Raw genomic sequence first — 24,923 nt, forward strand, 5'->3', positions numbered from 1 at the left:
ATATGCAGTTGGAATGTTAGCAAATTGCTGACTGCCCTGTTTGTGATACCAGTGTTTAATCAGGAAGAAGTGCAACCTGCACAAAATGCCAGATACAACGCTGGCCGCCTTGTTGGGCAGACTGGATGTACCATACATGTCTCTGTCTGCCGTCATTTACTATGTTAATATGTTATATAACTCCAATTCACCCGGTCAAAGGCTTTTTCTGCATCCAGACTAGTAGTTTCTTCCTTAGCTTGAAGGCACAGTGCCAGGATGGCTCTGATTATATTTCTTGAAGCATAATGCCCAGGGATGAATCTCATTTGGGTCTTCATGGAAGTACTACATTAAATTGCCTTAGTAAGAATAGTAAGATGCTAAAATGTTTAAATTCTGATTATCAAGGAAACTGGCCATAGGTGCTCACCATTTTGGGGTCTTGCTTTGTTTAGGGAGCAAAACATGAACCCTATTCTGATATTCTCTAATCTTCCCAGTGGCTACCATTTCTTGAAGAATCTCTCCCATAAGTTCTGTTACCATATCTTCCAACATTTTCAGAACCCCTCACCCCAATCCATTGGGACCAGGGGTTTTAGCCCCTTTCAACTGCCTAATAGGAAAATGAATTTTTATCTTAATTGGGCTCTCCAAGTGCTTCGCCTCTCTCAATGTTAATGGAGGTAATGAGAGGCCCTTGAAAACTTCTCTTGGTATATCTCTCTTGGTAGAATTTCTGGAATGCAGTCAATATTGCCTCCTGTTGATGCCCCATTGTTCCTTGAATTCTAAGTTTAGTAATATTTTATTCTATACACAGTTTCCCTGTTTTATGCCTCCCTATCTATGCAAGTTATATACCTCCCTCATCTCTTTCTCCTTTCTGGTATGCTATTTTCCTTCTCTAGGTTCTATCTGCCTGGTATGAATGAATTTGGAGCATTCTTTACTGTCAAGTTTTTGTAGATCCTTTTCCTAAATTTTTCTTTGTATTTTTATACTGTAAACCGCTTTGATCTGCTAGTTAGCAAAGGCGGTATAGCAAATATTAATAAGCTATAACTAAAATATTAGTTTTAAATTTCTGTGCCAAGTTGTCCAATTGTTGCCCATCAAGGCTCATTTCCTCCCTTTCCTTCTTCAATAGGGTCTAATATGGCATTTTCATAGTGCTGTCAGTTGATGTCTCAATTCTAATATTGTGTTGTCTTTTTCATTGTTCTTGTCAAAAGAAGAAAATGATTCCCCCCCCCCCCCCCCGAGTACAGCTTTAGCCACTTCCTACAATATCATACTCAAATGATACATCTGTCCCACTCCACCCTTTATTATCTGTCAAACTCTTGCCACACCTTTTCCACATAAGTTTGAAACTCTGGGTTCTGGCGGAGTTTCCAAATATAGTCTTGTTGCCCAGATATTAACTGCAAAGTCATTTCTACAAAATAATCAGATACCATCCGTCACAAGTGTCAGGAATGGTGAGCCCTTGAACCAAAGCCGAAGCTTTGGCAGACAAATCACCTGGGCTGGCACAGGCAGGAATCAGAACAGACTGGACTAGGATAAACTAACAGACTCAACAAGGCAGGACAGAAGTAACTAAACACAATGGACAACACAAGAACCGGACGAGGCAAGGAAAAGAAGGTAAAGGTCCAGAATTGGAACCCAGACAGGATAAGGCAAAACGCGGAAGTAGATTAAAACTGGGTCCAGAAAAGTGCAAGACAAGGCAAGAACTGGATCCAGACAGGACTGGACTGAAAGAGACAAGACAAAGCACAACTAGACAGGCAAGACAGGGCAGGAACAAGACAACTAGAATAACAGAAGCAAGACAATAAACAAGGCAGGGACAGGATTCAGGATTCTCAAACAGGCTTGGCTGCAACAGGCTACTGAAAGGGACTTGGCTTGGCTGCAACAGGCTACTGAAAGGGACTTGGCTTGGCTGCAACAGGCTACTGAAAGGGACTTGGCTTGGCTGCAACAGTCTACTGAAAGGGACCTGGCTTGGCTGCAACAGGCTACTGAAAGGGACTTGGCTTGGCTGCAACAGGCTACTGAAAGGGACTTGGCTTGGCTGCAACAGTCTACTGAAAGGGACCTGGCTTGACAGAGAACAGAATACTGAAAGGGACTTGGCTTGACAGGGAACAGGAGCAGAACTAGCTCAAACACACAACAGGAACAGAACTTGGCAGAAACAGAGCTCAAGAGACAGGAAGCAAACATAGCAGGCACAGAGCTCAAGAGACACGAAGCAAACATAGCAGGCAAAGGATTATGGAAGACAAACAAACAAAGAAGCAATGTGCTTACCAGCACCCACAGCTGGAAAGGGAAAGGCCAGGCTGACAGAGGCAGCAGACACAGGTGAATAGCAGTGAAGTAATCAGGGATGATGTTGGCTTCTACAGACTCTCAGAATTAACAGACAAGAACTACACACACAGGAAACAGAACAAGGAAAACAGGAACAGAGCTTGGCTAAACACAGAGCTTAACTATAGCAAGAGTCAAAAGCAGGGCTACACTAAAAACAGGAGCCAAGGATAGAGTCAAACAGATACAGACACCAAGGGCAGGATATGGCTCTAGAGCCAGGCTTTCAGGATCAATGTACAAAAGCAAACACAGAAACAAAGCAAAGCACTGAAACACAAGACTCAAAGAAACACAGAACAGACCTTCAGGAGCAAGATTCTCAGGAACAAAGTCAAGCAGGGAAATGATCTAAACAGGTAACACAAGATTAAGAGACCTCTTGCAAAGGCAACGTAGGAAAGCTCCTTGGGTCCTTATAAAGGAGTAGGCTGATTATATCACAAGTAGGAAATGAAGCAGAAGCAGGGAGACCAAAGCAAGGCTTGGCTTCAGGGATACCAAAGCGAGGCTTGGCTAACAGGAAGAAAAAAAAAAAAAAAGTATCAGCTTTGTAAGCATGTGTCAGTACATCCCAGTCCTATGTATATCAACCTCCTCTAATACCCCTCTCTCCTATTGGCTAATTCCAGACTAGATGCTGCTGTGCTCATATTACTACAATAACCAACAAGACTCTTACAAGCTTTCTAATCTTTAGAGCCTGCACTCATCCCTTCCCTCCCCCACACAGCCACCAATTCCATTCATCCAATATATGCACACACACCATTCGCTCCCTTCCTTTCCCCTACACTGCCTTGCCTACCTCCCTCCATAAAGGTTTCTCCCCTTTCCCTTAGCCTGATCCTCCATAATAAAGTCCATCCTCTCCGTCTCCATATACCTCCATCTTCTACTCATTTCCAACTCACCTTCCTGCCCCCTCAATGCTGATTATCATTGCAAAGTTCTCACAGTCCATAAGTATGTCTTGCATGCAGTGTCACTGCTGCTAAGGAACAGCTGATTGGTCAGAAGTCATTATGTTTGAATAAATAATATAGTCAAAACTCTAAATTTTTTTGTGAAGCTTGAGAATGGTGTACTCTTGCGTTCCTGCACAGGCAGAATGCTTCCAAGTCATACGCATAAACCGGGGAGCCCTTTAATCAACTCTGTACTCGGGGGACAGGTGCAAAATGTAACAGTTAGCCTTTTTGCTTCTTCTACCATCCCATCATGGGAGATGCCCCAGTGACCTCTCACACTACACGGAAACCGGTGCAGGCACACTTTGTTGGCAAATAAAGATTATAAGTACTTTCTACAAGGCTAGTTTTCAGCCAGTTTTTCAGGTCCATAATGTCAGCTATTTTGTTTAGCTAACATGTCAATGCTGTTCTTTTAACAGCATCACCCAGCTGATTTTACTGACCATCTGGCTAACTTAGCAGAAATGTTTATAATACTGCACAGTAGTCCCTGCCTGGTTACTCTCTTCATGCCAACAAGTTGGCAAAAGTTTCTAGGGAGAACACTGCACAGTTATTAATTTTTAAAACTTTCCAGCATCATTAAGAAACTGGTACTGGAACTGTATCAAAGCCACTCCTAAACAGATGAACATGAAAAAGAAAAACTCTTAAAGTTTCTAGGCCTCAGCCTGTATTCACTCCATTGTACTGCTCAGTAACTTACAGACTGGTCATTCCCTACAGTCCTAAGAGAGGCCTGCAGCTCCTCTGCCTTCATGTATACTGTACTGTATCCTGGTGATAGACTCTCACCGTTGCAGGGTACTGTACGGCAAAATGGATTCCGCTGTTAGATAATCAAGAGCAGTACAATGTGAGTTCTTTACAACGCACCGTGATCTGTGCAGAGATATCCTCAAACAATTTTCTTCCATGTAGTTCCAGGAACCTCATTGCTTCTCTTTCCTGCTGTCATGTAATTGTTTTCCGTGTCTTCTTTCTTTTTTTATGATATATTGCAAATCACTTAGAATGGTCTCTAATTAAACGGCATATCAAACGCTGATTAAACTTATAAACTTGGTTGCCTTGCACGCACACAACAGAGTCACCTTATTAGCACAGTTGAGCACCCTGGTATCGCCTAACAAAAAAGATCACTTTATAAAGAAAGGACACTAGACTGGTTAGCTTGCCAATATACAATAGTAGGATTTATTTCTAAAAAAAGCCTACAGTATCAAATAACGACACAATGTAATTTCAAATCATTTTAATGAATGCAAATCCTACTTGCCAATACATGATTGCGGGTTTTAGTTCTAACAAAATAATTTTAATGAATGCAAATCTAATTTACAATGTTAATTTAGGAAATGTTCATCTAATGTAAAAGTCTATAATTTGCAACTGTGTCTTGACGCTTAGCAAACTGTAGAATGCTTCTCAGCTGTATAACAGGCTCTAAATCTTGTGCTTCAATCCATTTCAGAGCAATTTCTAGTGCATGTACTGCCTCAGATGAAGTTGGAACAAAACCATCCACTTTGGGTAACTTGAGTGCCCCATTTTCATCTGAAGTGTTGCCCGCAACCGCATGTTGATGTGCATTAGTGGACTTGATAATTTCAGCACCATTTAGCTCATGTGCAATTGAGCAAATTTATTTCCTTTCATTATTCCTGCTTATCCAGGATTCAACATTTTCAGGGGCAATATCTACCCCAAGCTGTGGATATCCTGAAAACGTGACTGGCAAGGGGTATTCCAGGACTGAACTTGGGAAACTGCTAAAGCCAGCCACTGCTTGTTCTGACTAGGCTGGATTCACTGTTGAGTTCTTGAATTTCTACGCTTGCATGCATATGAAGCACCCTGAAACTGGAATTCCCTTTTGTTATTGCTGCACAAACCATGAACTGTGCAGAATCTAAGTTCACATCTTGAGCTAACTGGGCACATTTTCATTTGAGACCACATTCTTAATTGATTTTGTGCAGGTAATTCATGGTCTTTGGTCAATTTTTCAACCATCTGTGCAACATTGATTCAGTAAAATCGATGTCTCTGCAGACATTTGCCATTATCAATGCGCTGTATTGTTCTTAGTTTCTCTTCCAATGTAAACATTTTTCTTTTCGATGAACTGCTTGCTATTTTTAGGAGCTGAGCCAGATCCATACGTCAACCAATGTGATCTGGAACCGTGACGCTTGCAAAAATTCTTGGTGCCATACTCACAATTGCATTGTATCCAAATTTGCGTTATAACTGTGCACGATATGACGAGGGAGAGGTGTACCAGTTTCATCGCTGCAATATAAGAAGTGGTATAGCACAAGCATGCTACTGACAAAGCTGATTTTAAAAAAGGATTAACAGGAAAAAATTGAATGAAAGACATCCCACAAAGTAGCATCTCTTGTTAAGAATTTCTCTACAAGGACACTGGTCTAGCAGAACTCTAGGGAAGGAATTTACCAGGTAAAAAAAAAATAAATCACCTTTCTATTCATTTCTAGACCATTTCAGATGAGTGGGACATACTAAAGCTTCAGGACTCTACTAAACAACTGACTCCTGCAGAACAATCAGACATGTGAGTTGTAGGGGGGATGGACGAGAGTTGATCTGTTAATGTATAAAGATTTTTAAGGTTTATTCCAGTATGGAAATACAATGAACCCACTCACTTAAGAGGACATGAAGACTTGAAGCATTCCAGTTGCACAAAACAGCTGAATGGATCCAGTTTCACTAACTCTCACATCCCATTAAGAACGCAAGATCTTGCAGAAGAGGTGTAACCTGAACCCTGCTACTGTAATATGAACAAAATTCAAATGTTCCCCTGAGAATCATGGCTAGATCTGTGCGACTTCTGAAACAATTAGGCTGCTACGATAGGAGCAACGTCTTTAATGATTGAACCAACAGGAGCTTCAAAGTCCACAACTGCTTCCCAAGGGAATGCAAACCATACACATGACCAAGCTATCTGGACATATAAGAGGAAGACAATCTCTGCCAAATATAGACAGCGTACCAATTGTGAGAATCAGCCGATTGTCACAGCTGTGCAAAGGAGTTAGAAAGTGCAGAAACAGCAAACAGCAGCACTAGCTACGAAGTATCATGATGAAGCATAGAAGCATGGGCTAGGACAGCCAGTAGCTGCAAGTGCAGCATACAGTCTGTTGTCAGGGCCAAAACAAATGCAGGTGTAGTCTCGGAGCAAAGAATAAAAGTGATGGATTCAAGTCCTACCGATGACTGTTTGCATGGAGCTGAATAGCTGGATTGACACAGGCAAGCCACACTGATGGCTACTACAGACTGTTCTAGAAGAGGATGGTTAGGCTGCTATGGAATGCTGCCTACTGGAGCAGCTGAGTTAATGAAGCATCTGCTTATAGCAGGTGGATGAAAGTTTACTGATGCTGCAGCCGCCAAAGGACAGACAACCAACTTATAGATCATTATTAGTGAATGTGCAAGAGCTGGTTGTTGCCTGAGTGATGTCCTACAGCCAGATACTGCTATAGCAGTACCTATGTAGTGCTTAGCAGACTATAGAGGAAGAAGGAAGCAAATACAGAGGAGCTCCCCAGAAAATAAACCACTGATCTACCAAAGAGGAAAACCAAGGTTGATCCTTGAAACGGAGAAAAGGTGCTACATTTGTATCCCACATTTCCCCCCCTATTTGCAGGCTCAATGTGGCTTACATAGCACCATATCGGCATTCGCCAATTCCGGTATGAACAAATACAAGGTGATGATGTGGTAGAATAAGGTGACAGATACATTAGAGGATCTTAGAGAGGAAGAGTTATGTCCATTACAAGCTTTGGTTTCGTTGTGTTGCAGATATTCAGGCTTTTATGTTGGGTTGGTGGGGTATGCCTTTTTGAACAGGTTTGTTTTTAGTGATTTCCAGAAATTTGGGTGCATAAGCTGATTTGTATTTGATTCCTTTGCAGCTTGGGTAGTGGAGATTTAGGTATATTCAGGCTGATCCTATTGTGTTTCTGGTTGGCAGGTCTATGAGGTCTGTCATGTATCCCGGGGCTTTGCCATAAATAATTTTATGAACCAGGGTGCAAATTTTGAAAGCAATACGTTCTTTGATTGTGAGCCAGTGCAGTTTTTCTCGGAGGGGTTTAGCACTTTCAAACCGCGTTTTTCCAAATATAAGCCTGGCTGCTGTGTTTTGAGCGGTCTGAAGTTTCTTTATGATTTGTTCTTAGCATCCCACATAAATTCCATTGCAGTAGTCTGCGTGGCTTAGTACCATTGATTGTATCAAGTTGTGGAATATTTCCCTCGGGAAGAATGGTTTCACGCGCTTGAGTTTCCACATTGAGTGAAACATTTTCTTTATTGTGGATTTCGCTTGGTTCTCTAGTGAGAGGTTCCGGTCGATTGTAACACCGAGAATTTTCAGGCTGTCTGAGATAGGAAGGGTGTATCCTGGGGTGTTTATGTTTGTGGGTTTGTACGTGTTGTGTTGTATTGGGATGAGATGGCGAGACAGTGTGTTTTTTCTGTGTTGAGTTTTAGTTGGAATGCATTTGCCCATGAGTCCATGTTGAAGCTGAGCTTGATTTCATTGGTGATTTCTGCCAGATCGTGTTTGTAAGGGATGTATATTGTGACGTCGTCCTCGTAGATGAATGGGTTGAGGCCTTGGTTGGATAAGGCCTTGGCTAGTGGTGTCATCATAAGGTTGAAAAGGATCAGTGATAATGGTGATCCTTGTGGTACTCCGCAGTCTGCTTTCCACGGTGATGATATGGTTGAGCTTGATTTCACTTGATATGTTCTAGTGGTTAGGAAACCCTTGATCCATTTAAGTGTTGAATGCACTAGACATGTCGAATTGGAGGAGAAGTATGCTTTTACCTGTTGCTATTTCCTGCTTGAATTTAGTTAGGAGAGTAATTAATACTGTTTCGGTGGTATGTAGGGGGCGAAATCCTGATTATGATTCATGTAGTGTGAAGTTGCACACAACAGGTTTGTTTGTTTTTTTAAGCAAATGAGCAAAACTCCCACCAGCTGAAAAACTCTGCAAACTAAACCAACTATTACAGCTTTTAAAATAAATGAATGATTGGTGGTTAGGGTTACCATACGTCCAAGTTTTACCTAGACATGTCCTCTTTTTAAGGACACCACAGGACGTCCAGGTGGGTTTTGCCAGTCTGCACGTTTGTCCAGGTTTGCAGGCAGGCTGCCTTGCATGCGGGCCTCAGGTTGTCCTGTCCTCCCCCTCCTGTACCTTATCATGCCCTGGTGGTCTAGTGGCTTCTTTGGGGCAAGAAAGAGCTCCTGGCGCTGCTTCAAAATGGCCGCTGAGAATTCAAGCGGCGGCCTTGCAAGACTTTTTTTTTTTTTTGCATGGAGCTTGATGCATGGAGGCGGAACCTACTGGAGCTCAAAATGGCCACAACTCTAGCAGGAATGAAACCTCTGATAATTGCAGGAATCCAGCCCTTACCCACACCAGACTGCAGCAGTCACAACAGGAAGGAATTTACTAACTTGGTCGAATCCTGCACTGTACCTCCACTCAAAAAAGAAGGAACTGGTTGTGCTCAGGCACTGTCTCCCCGCCACCCCCGTCCCAGCCTCTCTGCTGGCATAAAAAAACAACAACAACAACAAAAACAGCCACCCTTGGGGATTCCCTCAATCACCTGTTTCACCTCAAATACTTCAGTCAGCTTTCTCTGGTGGTCCCCTGGGCTGTTTCATTGCCTTTTAAGGGTTTTAACACACGTTTTCTCTCTCATTCTTAATAAAACTTTATTTCTTCAAAATAGAGATCCAAGCAAGAGCAAGAATATCCCTAAATCCTGTGTTTCAGAAGGAAGGGACAGAGAAGGCAAAGATTAATAAAAAGGGGGGGTTAAATCCCTGAGGGGCCCTTACCCTACTTGACAGGGCTCCAGGAAACTACTGCCCATGGAGCCAAGCCACACAAAACCTAAGGCCAAACTTGGTTTTAGTTTAGTACTACCAAAACAGGTGGTATGTAGACTCAGATACTGAAAAATGTCAGATTTTTCATCCTATGTTTTACTCATTTTCCATTTGAAACACTTAACTAATCATTGCCACATAAGCTTTTACAGTTGTTGAACTGAAGTTCAAATGCCTTACATGGTGTAATAAGAACCATGCATTTTTTTTCTATTTAACCATACAGGAAATTAAAGAAACATACCTGGATGGGAAATATTTTAACTGCAACATATTCATTCAACAACTGAGCTTTCCACACACAGCCAAATCGCCCCCTGGCTTTGACTTCCACTAATTGCAAGGGCTTCAAACCCAGCAAAGGTGAAGGTGGTGGTGGTCCAGGGTCCTAAACAAAACCAGTAGTATAGTATATTAGAACAAAAGTTTACCTTTGCACTTGCATAAAGCAATATCATTATATACAATAAGCAGCATTTATAGCAGGAAATAAGAAACTTTTATTAGTATTATGAATTTAATAACAGTAACAAGAGAACTCCAACACAGAAGTTCATTATATCACACACGGTTGATCTTATCGAACTGAGCTGACATGAAATATATTTTCCAGAAAAGACCCAAGACCCTCCTGACCAAGTACAATAGCTTCCACCAGCATATCTCTCATAACTTTTTTGGTGGCCTTCAACTGATCCCTTTACTCTTTTTCAAGTTTATTTGAAGACTTTATATCCCACCCATCAAAAGATAATGATGGTTCCCAACCCAGTCCTAAGGACACAACAAATCAAATAGTTCTTCATAAATGTGGGATATAAGTGAACAATAAATAAATAAATAAATAAAATAGTTCTTCATACATGGGATACTGTGCATATAAATCTGTGTAATGCATATTCATTGTGGATATCCTGAAAGCAATTTGGTGGGTGTGTCCAGATGACTGAATTGAAAACACCTGATTTAAACAGACCATAATCCAAAGTAATTAAAACGGGCCTTTCGAAGGCTGTATTTGGGCACTAACAAAAAGAGACCCCAGAGAACAGACTCTCCAAACCTGCTGCCACAGCATCAGGAGTTTGCATACAAATAACCATGTCAGGTAAATATGTGAACTAAATAAGCAAGCAGTGTCCAAATTTCAACCCTACATATCAAAAGTTAACCTTGAATGGTTTACTGATTCAGCCCTGGCACTAATATTATGTGCCTCAATATGTCCTTCCAAGGCTGAACTAATTTGTGTGGAAACTGAAGGATATGTAATCTGCTATCAGATTAGATCAGTGTTTCTCAATAGAAGCATTGCATGCAAATTTATTGAATACACATTAACCCCAAGATTCTATATAGGGAGCCCAAATCTCCACGAGGTAATCTAAGCATCTCTCTCTATATAAAAGGCAAACCAACGTTCTATGAAGCCTCCAGCCGGAAGTGTGAAGGGGGCGAGATATCCGGTTTCCCTATGAGTGTCTGCCCCGCCCTCTCTGTAACACAGTCAGTGAAGGAAAACAGCAGAGTACGAAATCAAATCGCTGGCTCTGTAACAGTGAAGGACTCAGAGGGGGGGAGGGGAGAGAGGCCAGAGGGCAGGGATACACACACTCCCACATGCACACAGAAGAAAACATTGCTAGCCCCCGTTTCATTTGCATCAGAAACGGGGCTTTTTTACTAGTTCTATATAGTTTGCATAATTTATTTGGTTAAACAGCCAATAATTGGCTGCTAATAAGCAATCAATGCTACTGATTGGAATCTATGCGCGTAGATCACTAGATGTATTCTATAATGGAGTCCGCAGAATTCTTCCCACTTGTAGGAAAAAAAGAGGAAAGACGAGGGGTGTGACATGAGCATACCAGAAGTCTATGCGTGTAGTTACAGAATTTACTGTTAACTCTGGATACACTGAAAACTCAATTTGGCTGGGTGTCCCGAAGGGGCTGGATTGAGAACCTTGCTAGATATGGGAAAATTAGGTTCTTACCTTGGTAATTTTCTTTCCTTTAGTCACAGCAGATGAATCCATTATGAATGGGTTGTGTCCACCTACCAGCAGGGGGAGATAGAGAACACTGAAAACCATAGCTTCCAAAGCAGTGTTAAACCGCAAAGTAGCATAACATGAACTTTCCTCACAGCGAACGAACGCCCCAGAACAGGAGCAATAACACAAAGGAGGGACGAACTCAACCTCCTGTAGAAGAACAGAAATCCTGAAGACTGTTTTCCAAATTCTCCCAATGAGGGAGGTTATTGGAAAAGTAATGGAAGCGATGCTGAAGGAAAGGATACTGAATTTCCTGGAAGCCAATAAGTTGCAAGATCCGAGACAACATGGTTTTACCAAAAGGAAATCGTGCCAAACGAATCTCATTGAATTCTTTGATTGGGTGACAGGAGAATTGAATCAGGGATGAGCTATAGACGTAATCTACTTAGATTTCAGCAAAGCTTTTGACACGGTTCCCCCACAGGAGGCTCTTAAATAAAATAGACGGGCTGAAGATAGGGCTCGAAGTGGTGAACTGGATTAGGAACTGGTTGACGGACAGACGCCAGAGGGTGGTGGTGAATGGAATTCACTCGGAGGAGGGAAAGGTGAGTAGTGGAGTGCCTCAGGGATCGGTGCTGGGCCCAAAACTGGAAATGTCTTCCCCACACCGCAAATCAGAGGAACCGTTGGTGCGGGGGCCAAATAGGTATGTGCAAGTAAGCTTCTTTTAGGTCCAGAGACATGAGGAACTCTCCTGGCTGTACCGCCGCAATGACGGAGCGCAGGGTTTCCATGTGAAAATGCCGCACTCTTAGTGACTCGTTGACTTTCTTTAAGTCGAGAATGGGCCAAAAACACCCTCCTTTTCGCGGCACCACAAAATAAATGGAGTAACAACCACAGCCGTGTTCGGCAGGAGGCACAGGGATCACCGCTCCACGGTGCAACAAGACTTGTAAGGTCTCCTCTACCGCCGCCCGTTTGATGGCAGTACCGCATCGGGACTCCACAAACACATCTCTCATCGGGGCACCGAATTCCAATCGGTAACCTTCTCTGATCAGGTCCAGGACCCACTGATCTGAGGTAATCTTGGTCCACTCCTCGAGAAAGAGGGAAAGGCATACTCCTACAGCTGTAAAGGAGGAGTGGACCGGCGTCCCATCATTGTGGAGGACGGCCCTGAACTCCTGGCCTTGAGCCTGCCGCTGCAGAGTGTTTGTCCAAGCGAAAGGAGTTCCTCTGCTGAAAGCGGGCACGTTCAGTAAACACAGCAGAGCGCCCCGGACGATACCTTCTAGCTTCACGGAAGCGAGGACTGGAGGAGGAGGGAACCACTTGACCCTTGGAAGAAGGCCGCGGCCTATCCTCAGGTAACCGCTGGGGTTTAGCATCCCCCAGGTCTTTAACAATCTTCTCCAACTCCTCTCCAAATAACAGAAGGCCCCGAAAGGGCAACTTCACCAGCCTTTGCTTAGAGGCTATGTCAGCCGCCCAATGCCGTAGCCATAGAAGGCGGCGGGTGGACACCGCCACAGACATCTGTTTAGCCGAAGCTCTGACCAGATCATAGAGGGCGTCAGCTAAAAATGACAAGGCCAACTCCATTCGCGGTGCAACCTCAGCAAGGGACTCCGCACCATCCACGGGCTGTTCCACCGCCTGTTGTAACCAAGAGAGGCAGGCTCGAGCAGCATAAGAACTGCAAACAGACACCCTTACGGCTAGGCCCGAAATCTCAAAGGACCGTTTTAGTGCTGATTCCAGCCGCCGGTCCTGAATGTCCTTCAGGGCGACCCCTCCCTCTACTGGGAGGGTGGTCTTTTTTGTCACCGCCATGACTAAGGCATCCACTTTAGGCATCCCAAAACGGGCCAAGTGCTCCTCACTCAGACCGTAAAGATGCCCCATCACCCTGGCCACTTTCAAGGGCCGCTCAGGGTCAGCCCGTTGTGCAGAAATAAGTTCTTGGATGGAGTCATGCAAAGGAAAGGCTCGAGCAGGCTTTTTAGTACTCGCCATTGTCGGATTACCAGAGGAGGCCTCGTCTTTAACAGGATCATCAATAGAGAGGGACTGTAAGGCATCAGAAATAAGTGCTGGCAGCTCATCACGGTGGAAAATCCAAACCGCAGTGGGATCATCCAGATCCAGTGGCAAACCGGCAACTTCCTCTGGCTTCTCAGACCACGAAGGCCTGCCAGATCCCTCAGAGTCCCCACAGCCTGACCACGGGGGGAGGGGGGTACGCCACTCTCTGACAGGGAATTTACCCATCTATGCTTAGCGTGCATCCAACGCTCATGGGAATCCACATCTGACATCAGCCCCGGGCCATCATCAGTCGGAGGGGGACCAGGTAGTAACGCAGTGTCAGACACCTGCGGCAGAGCTCTTTTCAGCATGAAGGCTTTATGTAAAATAAGCACAAACTCAGGGGAGAAAAACTCACCCTGACCTCCCTTCTCCGAATTAGGAGCCACGGGGAACGGAGCTCTTCTGGTAGCCTCGGCCCGATGAGCCCCTCTGCTCTCAGACTCCTCCGCAACCGCAGGAGTCGAGTCATGCGGTGCTTCCAAGATGGCACCCGCTGCCAGCTCCATCGAGCGGGAAGAATCATCGCTTGCCATGCTCGTACTGGCTCTACCGTCTAAACAGCACGTTTTACAGAGCCCTGCTGCTGATCTGTGCTTGCCACAGCGGGAACAGCGCTTAACTCCCTCAGCAGCCATCGCCGAAAAACGGCGGAATAAAATTCAAAAAAGGCGGCTTCGCGCCAAAATCACACCGATCGGAACGCCGTCCGCCTGAGTACCGCTCTTACCTCAAAGGACCGAGTCCATGAGCTCCGGTCACACTGCAGTCAGGAAAAGCCTCAGAAATAGCAGCACTGTCAAAGCGCGATTTTTTTTTTTTAATGCTGTGAGGAAAGTTGGAGGCAAACAGCTACAGAGGTAATCCGGAGGCAGAAGAGGGTGGGAAAGGCAGGGAAAGGGCGAACCTATATGCCTGCATCCACACAGGGGGAAGGGTAAGGAAGGGAAAGGGTGAACCCATGCATCTTTAAAGTGGGCTCCACTTAGCCACAACACCCCTGCTACAACTGGCAAAAGCACAGGAGCCACCCCAGGCAGAATCTTCAAGGAGGTAAACAAGCTGCATCTACACCTGCTGGGAGATAGAGAAATACTGAAAGCAGATGGAGCTAGCCATCCTAGAGGCACTATGGTTTTCAGTGTTTTCTATCTCTCCCTGCTGGTAGGTGGACACAACCCGTTCGTAATGGATTCATCTGCTGCTGATGACAAAAAAATATATTTATCTGTTCCAATGGATTATTTTACACAATGAGGGTATGCCCTTAACAAGCACGAGCCCCAGTGGTAGGTAGTAATTTGACCAAGAAAACATGACAGACAGTTTTAAAAGCAGCAAAGCTGTAATTACCGTATATACTTGACTATAAGCTGACCTCATGTATAAGTTGAGGGGCAGTTTTGAGACTAAAAATGGCCAAAATTGGTGTCACCTGTGTATAAATCGAAGCCATAAACAAAGGAAACAATTACACTACACCAGCACCGTATCTGAGTAACATTACTGTATGTTGTAATATTTTTATTGATAAACACAAGCAACTTTACATTAGCTCATATTAGCTCAAAGCACAGGTTACACATGTCCACTTTTGTTTCAGCAGTTAACTGGTGTTACATTCTGGTCCAAGATGCACTAACATTTTTGTCTGATACAATACTAGACATCTAAGACCGTACTTTGAGACAAGGTAATAATATGACAACCAAGCACACACTAGCAGTAAATTAATAACTACCGGTAGGCTAACATCCTACGTCTACAACAAGTTTTAAATCCTTTCAATCCTATTGTCAATGTATGGTAGTCATTAGAATCCCTCAAAATTCAACTCATTGTTTGAATCAACAACCAAAGAGTGGAAATCAGAATTTGTGACATCATCCGCATAGACATATAAGTACATAAGTACATAAGTAATGCCATACTGGGAAAAGACCAAGGGTCCATCGAGCCCAGCATCTTGTCCACGACAGCAGCCAATCCAGGCCAAGGGCACCTGGCAAGCTTCCCAAGCGTACAAACATTCTATACATGTTATTCCTGGGATTTTGGATTTTTCCAAGTCCGTTTAGTAGCGGTTTATGGACTTGTTCTTTAGGAAACCATCCAACCCCTTTTTAAACATTGTTTTCATCGTCACTGTATGTGTTAATGTTATTGTTATCGTCATAGATCATGTCATCTTCGTTCTGAATGAAGGAAGAAGAGGACCTCGGCTGGCGGGGGTTGCGGTCCCCCGCCAGCAAAGGTAGGCGACAGAGGGTTGCCGGGGGGGGGGGGGGGGTCAAAGTTGGTGGTGGCAGCCGCGGGGGTGTTGGTGGCGCCGGGGGGGGGGGGGGGGCCTAAAATGTGCCCCCTCACCTCGGGCTCTGTGCCCCCCTCCCGCCGAAGTCTGGCTACGCTCCTGATTTATATACCATAAATACCTCACAAGTATGTTAAAACTACGGTTTACATACGCAAGAGATGGAACAGCCATCCAGAATTACATCATTAAAATTATATTATACATGAAATTAAAATCACAATGTTTTAAGACACAAACTTCAGTTATTTAGCACATATTTCTGGAATAGGTATGTTTTCAAAGATCTCCTAAACAGCCTGTAGTTGGTTACTGATGTAATGTAAGATAGTAAAGTTTTCCAATTTTTTGCAGCTTGATAAGCAAAAGTGACAATAAGCCATCTTCCATGCTTTTTCCCTCTGGGATTGGGAAAATGAAATGAAGATCTCTTATAATGCATAATGCATCAACTTGCTTTACTTAGCAAAACTGAAATAAAGGATACAAATAAGGTGCATTTTCCAATTAAAATTTTAAATATACAATAAAATGTAAAAATTATTCTTGCCTCTATTGGAAGCCAGTGTACTTTAATCTGAAATGGAGTAATTCTATCACCTTTTGTCAAAGAGAAAATTAAACAAACTGCTGTATTACTACTGGTAGTAATATCTGTTGTCCTTTAGGAGTTGAACTGAGACTATCAACTCATTTTCCACAGGCCAAACAGTTTTCAGTTTACATGAACCTAAAACTAATATCCGTGTCTAAACTAATTATATATTTTCTTAATTTACAATTCAGGCAAAAATCAAAAGTTTTAGATACGATGCATTTTGCTATTAAGACCAAACCTTTTAGATGTAATGTTACTAAGAGGTTCATTTTCAAAGCACTTAGACTTACAAAGTTCCATAGTTTACTATAGAACTTTATAAGTCTAAGTACTTTGAAAATACGCCTCTAAGTTTCTGTGTAAGCAAGCAGTTGTAGAAAGAATTGCATAGTTCATTTATATCATGAAGTGCTGTGAAACCTCATTTGCTCTGCTAATGGCTAGCATCCAAACAGATCTGAAAAAATCAGCTAAAGGTGTATCTATCCCTCTATTAAAGACAACAACTATCATTATTTAGAGGCTCTCTTTCCTTATCAATTATGTATTAAGTAGAGGACATTTCTCTTTACTATTACACCACTGTCCATTACAAACTGTAGCACTGATCTAAAATCACCCAAATATCAGGAGGGAAAACTCCAAGACCTGCACTTAAAAAAAAAAAAAACCCCAAACAACCGAACATGAAAGAAACAGTGTCAAACATGCAGAAGATGATCACCATGTCAGTGTTTCAAAATATCACCCTTATAAAAGCACCAAACATAATTACATCACAGTTAATGTTGCCCAATTATGGTTGAGACATACCTTGAAAATAATGTACACTATGAGAAGTGCAAAGAGTATAGCAGGTGTATAAGAGTGGAGTACCTGCCTAGCAGTTAAGGAGGGTCAGAATCAGGGAAGTGAGGGTTCAAATCCCACCTCTCCCCTCTTATGACCCTAGGGCTTTGCCTTCATTTTTCTCTGCTTTTCTGTTTCTGGGTGAGTCAATTTGCATTCCACTGACCCCAAGTAACATCTTAAATTTTAAGTCCCATCTAGAGCAGAGACCTGGCTCCTGTACCTGAACTGTAACTCATATTTGAGCCCTGGTTTGGAAAGGCAAGTAACTAAACCCAAATATAGATCTAAGAAAAACCTTAATTATCTGCAGATTGTGATAAAATTTGGTAAAAAGTTAAGACCATTCAAAAGATGTGTAATGTCAAAAAGCTCCTGCACTACAAATACCTTAACTGCACCTGAAGCACCCGAAGGATTTCTGTGTTCTCAAAACTTATCACACCACCTTTTGATTAGTTCTATGTTAATCTAACAAAATGTATCACAATCTACAATAAATTCAGTACACTAGGGGTTCTCAAATCCAGTGCTCAAGGTCCATATGGAAGCAGTGAATGCAAATAAATCTCATACATATTCACTGTTCAAATCCTGAAAACTAGAATGGGTTGTGGACCTTGAGAACGGAATTTGAGGACCCCTGCTGTACATTTCCAGCATACAGTAAAAGACTATTGTTTATACGAATGCAAATAAAAACAAATCAAACATACATGCTGATATTGCAAAAGAACATTTTTGAAACAATCATGCAAATTAACCTGCAAATAATATATCATGTAGCAAAAATGAAATGTTATGGCCACAAAAGAAAATTAAATATTTGTCAAAAAAAAAAAAACTTAGATCCGTGAGCAAGCATCAGATTAAAAGTCTCTTACCTCTATCATTATATGAAAGGCGTGCTTGTGAAGAAAACACACAGGCAAGATAAATTACTTACTATTCGTAACAAGAAAATGCAATTCTTTGAAATAAAGAATTAAGCAAAAAAAGGTACATAAGACCTGTTCAGCTAAATGGTAAAGATAAACACTCTATCCAAAATGTTCTTCCTTGTCTTATACAGTCAAAATATTGTTGTGTAAAACCAATCATCAGGGAACCAATGAAGGTAAAAGCATATTATTACATTTACAAATGTCATACAACAAAAGATAAAAAATTAAAACAGTGGATCATCTAGCCTCCATAGATCTTTTGAGTTTTAACTGGTTATCTGGATCATCATAGAAACATGATGGCAGATAAAGGCCATATGACTCATCCAGTCTGCCTATCCTCTGTAACCCCTAATTCATTACAGCTAAGAACAGACACTTGCATTTTCCATCAACAAGAAGGTTTGAGTCAGGCACAGAATGTGATGTCATTGCACATGGCTAGACAAAATAGTTCTCCCAAAGCTCAGAAGTAGAGCTTAAATGTAAAGTTTTGGGTGTACAGCCCTTCCCCACATGCAGCAGTCTCCTCTAAAACACACAATCCACCAGGAACTCCAAAAAGGGTGCGCTACATGACAAAGCCTGCAATTCTGACACTCACATCGCCGACGATATAGCCACCAAGAATACAGCCTTCAAGGTAAGGTCTTTGATGGAAATAGAGACCAACGGTTCAAAGGGAGGATGAATGAGCATCGAGAGGACCAGATTGGGATCCCAAGAAGTAAAGAAAGGCAGCCTAAGTGGGCACAAGACATTCAAACCCTTGAGACACCGAACCACATCTGGATGACTACTCAAGAGATTGCCCTTCATGCGCCCCGAAAGGAAGCCAAAGCTGCCAGCTGAAACTTAAGCGACGCCAAAGCTAGAGTCTTGATTAAATCTTTGGCATGAAAGCCTGCAAAAGAGAAACTCCCCGATCATCACACCAGGTCTCAAAAATTCTCCAGACATGAACATACGCCAACGAAGTAGAGTGATGACAAGAACATAACATGGTACTATTGACTTCTGCTGAATAGCTGCGCTTCCTCAACCGAGCCCTCTCAAGAGCCAAGCCATAAGACAAAATGGAGATTGTTACACTGTGTTTCCAGTGATCTAATTAGTCTCTTCAAATAAATTGTGAGCTGAATGGGATGTCACACCCAGAGAGGTTAGTTTGAGAACAGGAGACGGCATGAGTCAAAAAGCTGAAGCCAATTAGGTTTGTCTGCCTTTCCCTCTCTTCCGCGCAGCCGTCAACCCCATTCACTGAAAACAAAGCAAGCAAACCTAAGAGCTGCTCTATCCATGTTGTCATTCTTTATTGCTGGTAGCATTTTTATTTGATTTCACTTATATTTTCAAACATGCCGGATTGTAGCATACGGATATACACAGAGGATGTATTGGTTTCATAGGTTAGAGTGGTAGTTAGTTCTAAATCGTAAATCACTGTGTCTTTTGGAGGGGCTGGTTTGAGAGACTCCCTGTATTCATGTAGAGATGTTTTCACCTAGTAAAGGGCCACAAAACAGACAATGTTATGAAAATCAAGTGATTAACAGTAAGACTTACTATTTGTAAGTACAATTAAAAAAAAAACATTTGTTAGGTTGAAACCTGGGAGCATTTTACATTTTTTCCTGTGCTTGCATCAAAAGAAAAAGATGGCATGTGGGAACTTATTCCTTTTGTTTTGTGGAATGCAGTGGTATATAATAAAGATGCACTTTTTTTTTTACTACTACTATTTCACAGGGGGTTACTGAATAATGAAGGAAGGGCTTCCTTCATTCAGAGGTTCTGTCCAGAATCAGTCTAAATGTGCCAACATTGTCCAGTTCAGCACACTATTAGCTGCCAAACAAAGTTAATTATGTTCAGTGGAAAATAAATCTGTCAGCTCAGGCTGCCTGCTATGTGAACATTCCATCACTGTTTCATTAGTGCTACCAAGTATTACATATTAAGGGCATTTACTTTAAACTGTTTAATTTGTTTATTCAGTTCTTACATGCTCATGGTTCTCCTTTTTAAACCCAGGAGAAATTAGACCTTACCTGCTCGTTTGCTTTCCTTTAGTCTCTCTGGACCGGCCCAGAATGTGACTGATGGGTTGTGCACACCTTCCAGCAGGTGGAGACAGACAAAAACTGTGACTCTAGAGAGAGCCAATAAGAGCCCTTGACAACAAGTGAAAGATCCAGTAACAAAGTACCAAAGCAGAAGGAAGTAAAACAATACATAAATGGTCTGTGCATACAAAAGCCTGAGCAGCCACCAGCACATTGCCAACATAGGGTGTGTGCCACCAACAATAAAGTGACCAATGACATGCCCCTGCATATCATGCACAAAAGGTTACATACTGAACCATAGAATTTTTGGTTTTTTTTTTTTTTTTAAACAATGAAACCAGAAACCAGCAACACAGCTCCCAAGAAAACAACATCACTTAACTCTTGAAGACACAGAATACCTAAGGGGAGGGATCTGGGCCAGTTCGGAGGGACTAAAGGAAAGCAAATTAGCAGGTAAGGTCTAATTTCTCCTTCTTTAGTGTCCCTCTGGACCGGCCCAGAATGTGACTGATGGGAAGTAACAAAGCAGTAAGATTATGAGAGGGACCCTAACAGCCCTGCCATCAAAATGTGTGCCCCGAAAACAACTTGCTGATGATTCAGGAGGTACAATCGATAGTGCTTTGAAAAGGAATGCAAAGAACACCAAGTCGCCGCCATACAAATGTCCTCCAGAGGCACCAGACAACGCTCTGCCCAAGAAGTAGCCTGACCTCTGGTAGAGTGAGCCTTAACTCCTTCTGGAACAGCTTTCCCAGAAAGGTAAGCTGATGCAATAATTTCCTTAAGCCAACGAAAAATAGTGGGCTTAGAAGCCATAAACCCTTTGCGTGAACCTCCGATAATAAAACAAACGATCAGACCGACAAATTTCCTCCGTAGACTTGACATAATGCTTCAGAACTCTTTTGTCATCCAAACGCTTCAAGAGACGCTGCTCCTCTGACCCGGAGAAAGAACCTAGAACAGGCAACACCACCGGTTGAGATGAAACAAAATGAGTCCAATAGCTTGGGCAGAAAAGAAGGAACTGGTCTTAAAATCACTCGATCCAAGCTGAATTCCAAAAACAGAGAACTACATGAAAGAGCCTGCAACTCCGAAAATCTCCTAGCTGAGGCAATAGCCACTAAAAACAATGCCTTCAGGGTTAAGTCCTTCAAAGTACAAGAAGATAAAGGCTCAAAGGGAGGCTTGGCAAGAACCGAGAGTACCAAATTAAGATCCTAGCGGGGAAAAGAACAGCGAACCGGAGGACACAGGAAGTTAACCTCTCTTAAAAAACGGAACACATCCAGGTGGCTAGACAGCGATCTTCCTTGAACACGACCTCGAAAACATGACAGAGCTGCAATCTGCACTTTAAGAGAAGCCAAAACAAGGCCTTTGTTGAAACCACGCTGCAGAAAATCCAAAATCTGCAAGACGGATTCATGAAAGAGAGCTATCCTGAGCTCCTCACATCAGGCCTCAAAAATCCTCCAGGCCCGAACATAATTCAAAGAGGTAGAACACCGACGAGAGGTAAGCTGAGCCAAAAGATCCTGCTTGACCGGGAGCTTGAACGGGTCTGCAAGGCCAATCCGGTGCCACCAAGATCAGATGGCCCCTGTGCATCTCGACTCTCTGAAGTAGATGCCCTATCCATGGCCAGAGAGGAAAGGCATAAAGAAGACCGGTCGGCAGGGAGCAAACAGGTCCATCTTGGGGAACCCCCCAACGGTTCACCACCGCCCCATACACCACATCGCTTAGAGCCCACTCCCTGGGATCTAGCATGTTTCGACTGAGAAAGTCTGCCTGAACATTTTGAACTCCTGCCACATGAGCCGCTGACAGCGCCACCAGATGCACCTCCGACCACTGTAACAGCTGTGATGCTTCTTGCTCCAACTGCTGACTCCTCGTTCCTCCTTGCCGATTGATGTAAGCCACCGTGGTGGCATTTTGTGACATCACGTGGACTGCCTCACTCCTCAAGAGGTGGGCAAAGGTCTGGATTGCTAGTCTAATTGCCCTGGTCTCTAATAGATATGGAGTGGAGTGGCCTAGTGGTTAGGGTGGTGGACTTTGGTCCTGGGGAACTGAGGAACTGAGTTTGATTCCCACTTCAAGCACAGTCAGCTCCTTGTGACTCTGGGCAAGTCACTTAACCCTCCATTGCCCCATGTAAGCCGCATTGAGCCTGCCATGAGTGGGAAAGCACGGGGTACAAATGTAAAAAAAAAAAAAATTATTGAACAAGATCTCTCCTGAGGAGACCACAGGCCTTGAGCATACTATCCCTGACAGTGAGCTCCCCATCCCTGGAGACTGGCATCTGTCATAACCACCCTCCAGTTGGGCTGATCCAGAGGCATTCCCTTGGTCATACTGGCATCTCGCAGACACCAATGTAGGCTGCTTTTCACCTGAGCCGGAAGTGACAATTTCTGATGTAGAGTCCTTCTGTGACGACCACCGAGAAAGAAGCGACCTCTGAAGCGGCCTCATGTGAGCCCTGGCCCAGGGCACTGCCTCAATTGCTGCCACCATGGAACCCAGGACCTGAAGATAATCCTTGGCTGCTGGCCTAGGTGACTGCAATAACTGAAATCAGAGACCGCAGTTTGAGGACACGAGCTGGCGGAAGAAAAACACGGCCCTGCAACGAGTCAAAAAAGATTCCCTGGTACTCCAATGACTGAGATGGCTGCAGTCTTTTGTGCACTGACTACCCAACCTAGGGACTTCAAGAAGTCTACTACTCGAGCTGTCACCTGAACGCTCTCCTGGTAAGACTTTGCTCTGATCAACCAATCATCTAAATAAGGATAGACTAGAATGCCTTCCATTCCGAGTGCTGCGGCTACTACAACCATGACTTTGGTAAACAACCAAGGAGCAGTCATAAGCCCGAAGGGAAGAGCCCAAAAATGAAAATACTGGCCGAGCACCGCAAACTGAAGGAAACGTTGGTGTGCCGGTCGAGTAGGGATATGCAAGTAGGTTTCTGTGAGGTCGAGCGACGTCAAAAACTCCCCGGTCTGCACCGCCACAATGACCAACCGCAAAGTCTCCATACGAAACAAGGGCACCCTGAGGACTCAATTGACCACCTGGCGATCTAAAATCGGCCTGAAAGAACCCTCTTGCTTGGGAACCAGAACGTTTATGGAGTAACGTCCTAGACGCTGCTCTGACAAAGGAACTGAACAAATAGCTTGAAGGTCAAGAAGTCTGCGTAGAATGTCTGACAGCCCTGATTTTGAGCACAGTACGGCAGGGAGACTCCACACAAGCATCTGACAAAGGACGAGCAAACTCTAAGGCGAACCCCATCGCAAATAACCTCTAGAACCCACTGGTCTGAAGTAATTTGGGCCCATAAAACTGCGAAAACCGAGCTCCTACCTGAACCAGAGGCTGGGCCCACAAACCTTCATTGCTGAGGATGGAAGGAAGATGAGAAAGAATTTCCTGTTTCCCAACCGCTTCTACGACCACCCAAAAGGAGAGAGTCCTCTGGAAAAAACTTGGATCGATGAAACGGAACCACTCTGCCTGGTCTATACCGAAAAGCATGGCTCCTACCACGGCCAGAAAAAAACACCACATCCAGGCCCCCTGGGATGAACCTCAGGAAGCCTCGGAACTTTAGTCTCACCTAGGCTACACAGCAGCTTATCCAACTCATCGCCAAAGAGAAAAGAACCCTTAAAAGGAAATTTACTAAGCTTGAACTTAAGAGTCCGCATCCACAGACCAGCCACGAAGCCAAAGAGACCTCTTCATTGAAGCCTCTCCTGGAGCAGCTTTGTGCAATAAAAAACGCTTAGTACATTTGTACCACAAAGTCAGGCGGGAAGCCACCTTCACCTGCTGAAGAAACAGGAGTCTGAGGCAGAGCCGGAAGAGAGGCCGGTAAAGCAAGCAGGGATGCAGCATTTAAAGGGGAAGACAAAATGGTGGTGTTTCCCACCGAAATTGGTGCTGCCAGCGAGGCTGACCCGACCGCACTTAAAACTGCCAAATCGGACCCCCCCCCCCCCCCAACAGAGCCGACATTTTACAGCTCCTGCTCCCTGCTCAGACGAAGCATCTACCGCGGTGCAAAACTTACAAGCACCACTCGAGCCGACTCCCTGCCGCTGACAGACTGAACAGCCGCGGAGCTTCTCTGCCATCGCGTCTGCCTAAGCCAACTGCGAACCAAAACAGAAGCCAGAAAAAACAGAAGCTGTCTTGTTCATTTAAAGGGCAGAGAACCAAAATCAAAGCTTCTCTTTTTGGTTTGGGTTCCCCCCTCCCCCCCCCCCCCCCCCCCCCCCCCCCGTGGCTGCCTCTCCCGGTCTCAAAAGCTCTTTCACCTGAAGAGCTCAAGGAAACTGCCTTTTTGTGCTGAGATTTCCTCTTATATATTTATTTTTATTCAAGCACAGCTTAAAAGAATACCAGGGAGGACATGGGGGGAGGGACCCGGCCACCCGAGTTTGACACCCCCAAGGCGCTAAGAGACGCCACAGGGGGCTCACCACCTTCCACCTGCTGGAGACTGAGATTACTGGATTTTTTTTTTTTACTTTGTAAAAGTTTTTATTAACATATCAGAATAACAACATCTGGAGACAAATACTCCTTGAAAATTTCAAAAACAGCAACATTCAAGCAATATCACATCCAAATTCCCCCCCCCCCCCCCCACCCTCCCTGAGCTCTCAATCACCCTCCCTCCATGCTCCCTTCTCCCC

General features: G+C 43.8%; 1 protein-coding gene across 1 annotated transcript in view; it reads right to left on the reverse strand.

Annotated features, from left to right (window-relative positions):
• The window catches only part of ACVR2A (activin A receptor type 2A), a 172,220-nt gene that overhangs the window by 74,347 nt on the left and 72,950 nt on the right, over window positions 1-24,923 (reverse strand). Inside the window, exon 5 of the mRNA XM_030208861.1 lies at window positions 9,562-9,705. Coding sequence (XP_030064721.1) covers window positions 9,562-9,705 — 144 coding nt within the window. The remainder of the gene's footprint in view (window positions 1-9,561; window positions 9,706-24,923) is intronic.

This window comes from Microcaecilia unicolor, chromosome 7 (assembly GCF_901765095.1).
Source record: "Microcaecilia unicolor chromosome 7, aMicUni1.1, whole genome shotgun sequence".
Classification (NCBI taxonomy): domain Eukaryota; kingdom Metazoa; phylum Chordata; class Amphibia; order Gymnophiona; family Siphonopidae; genus Microcaecilia; species Microcaecilia unicolor.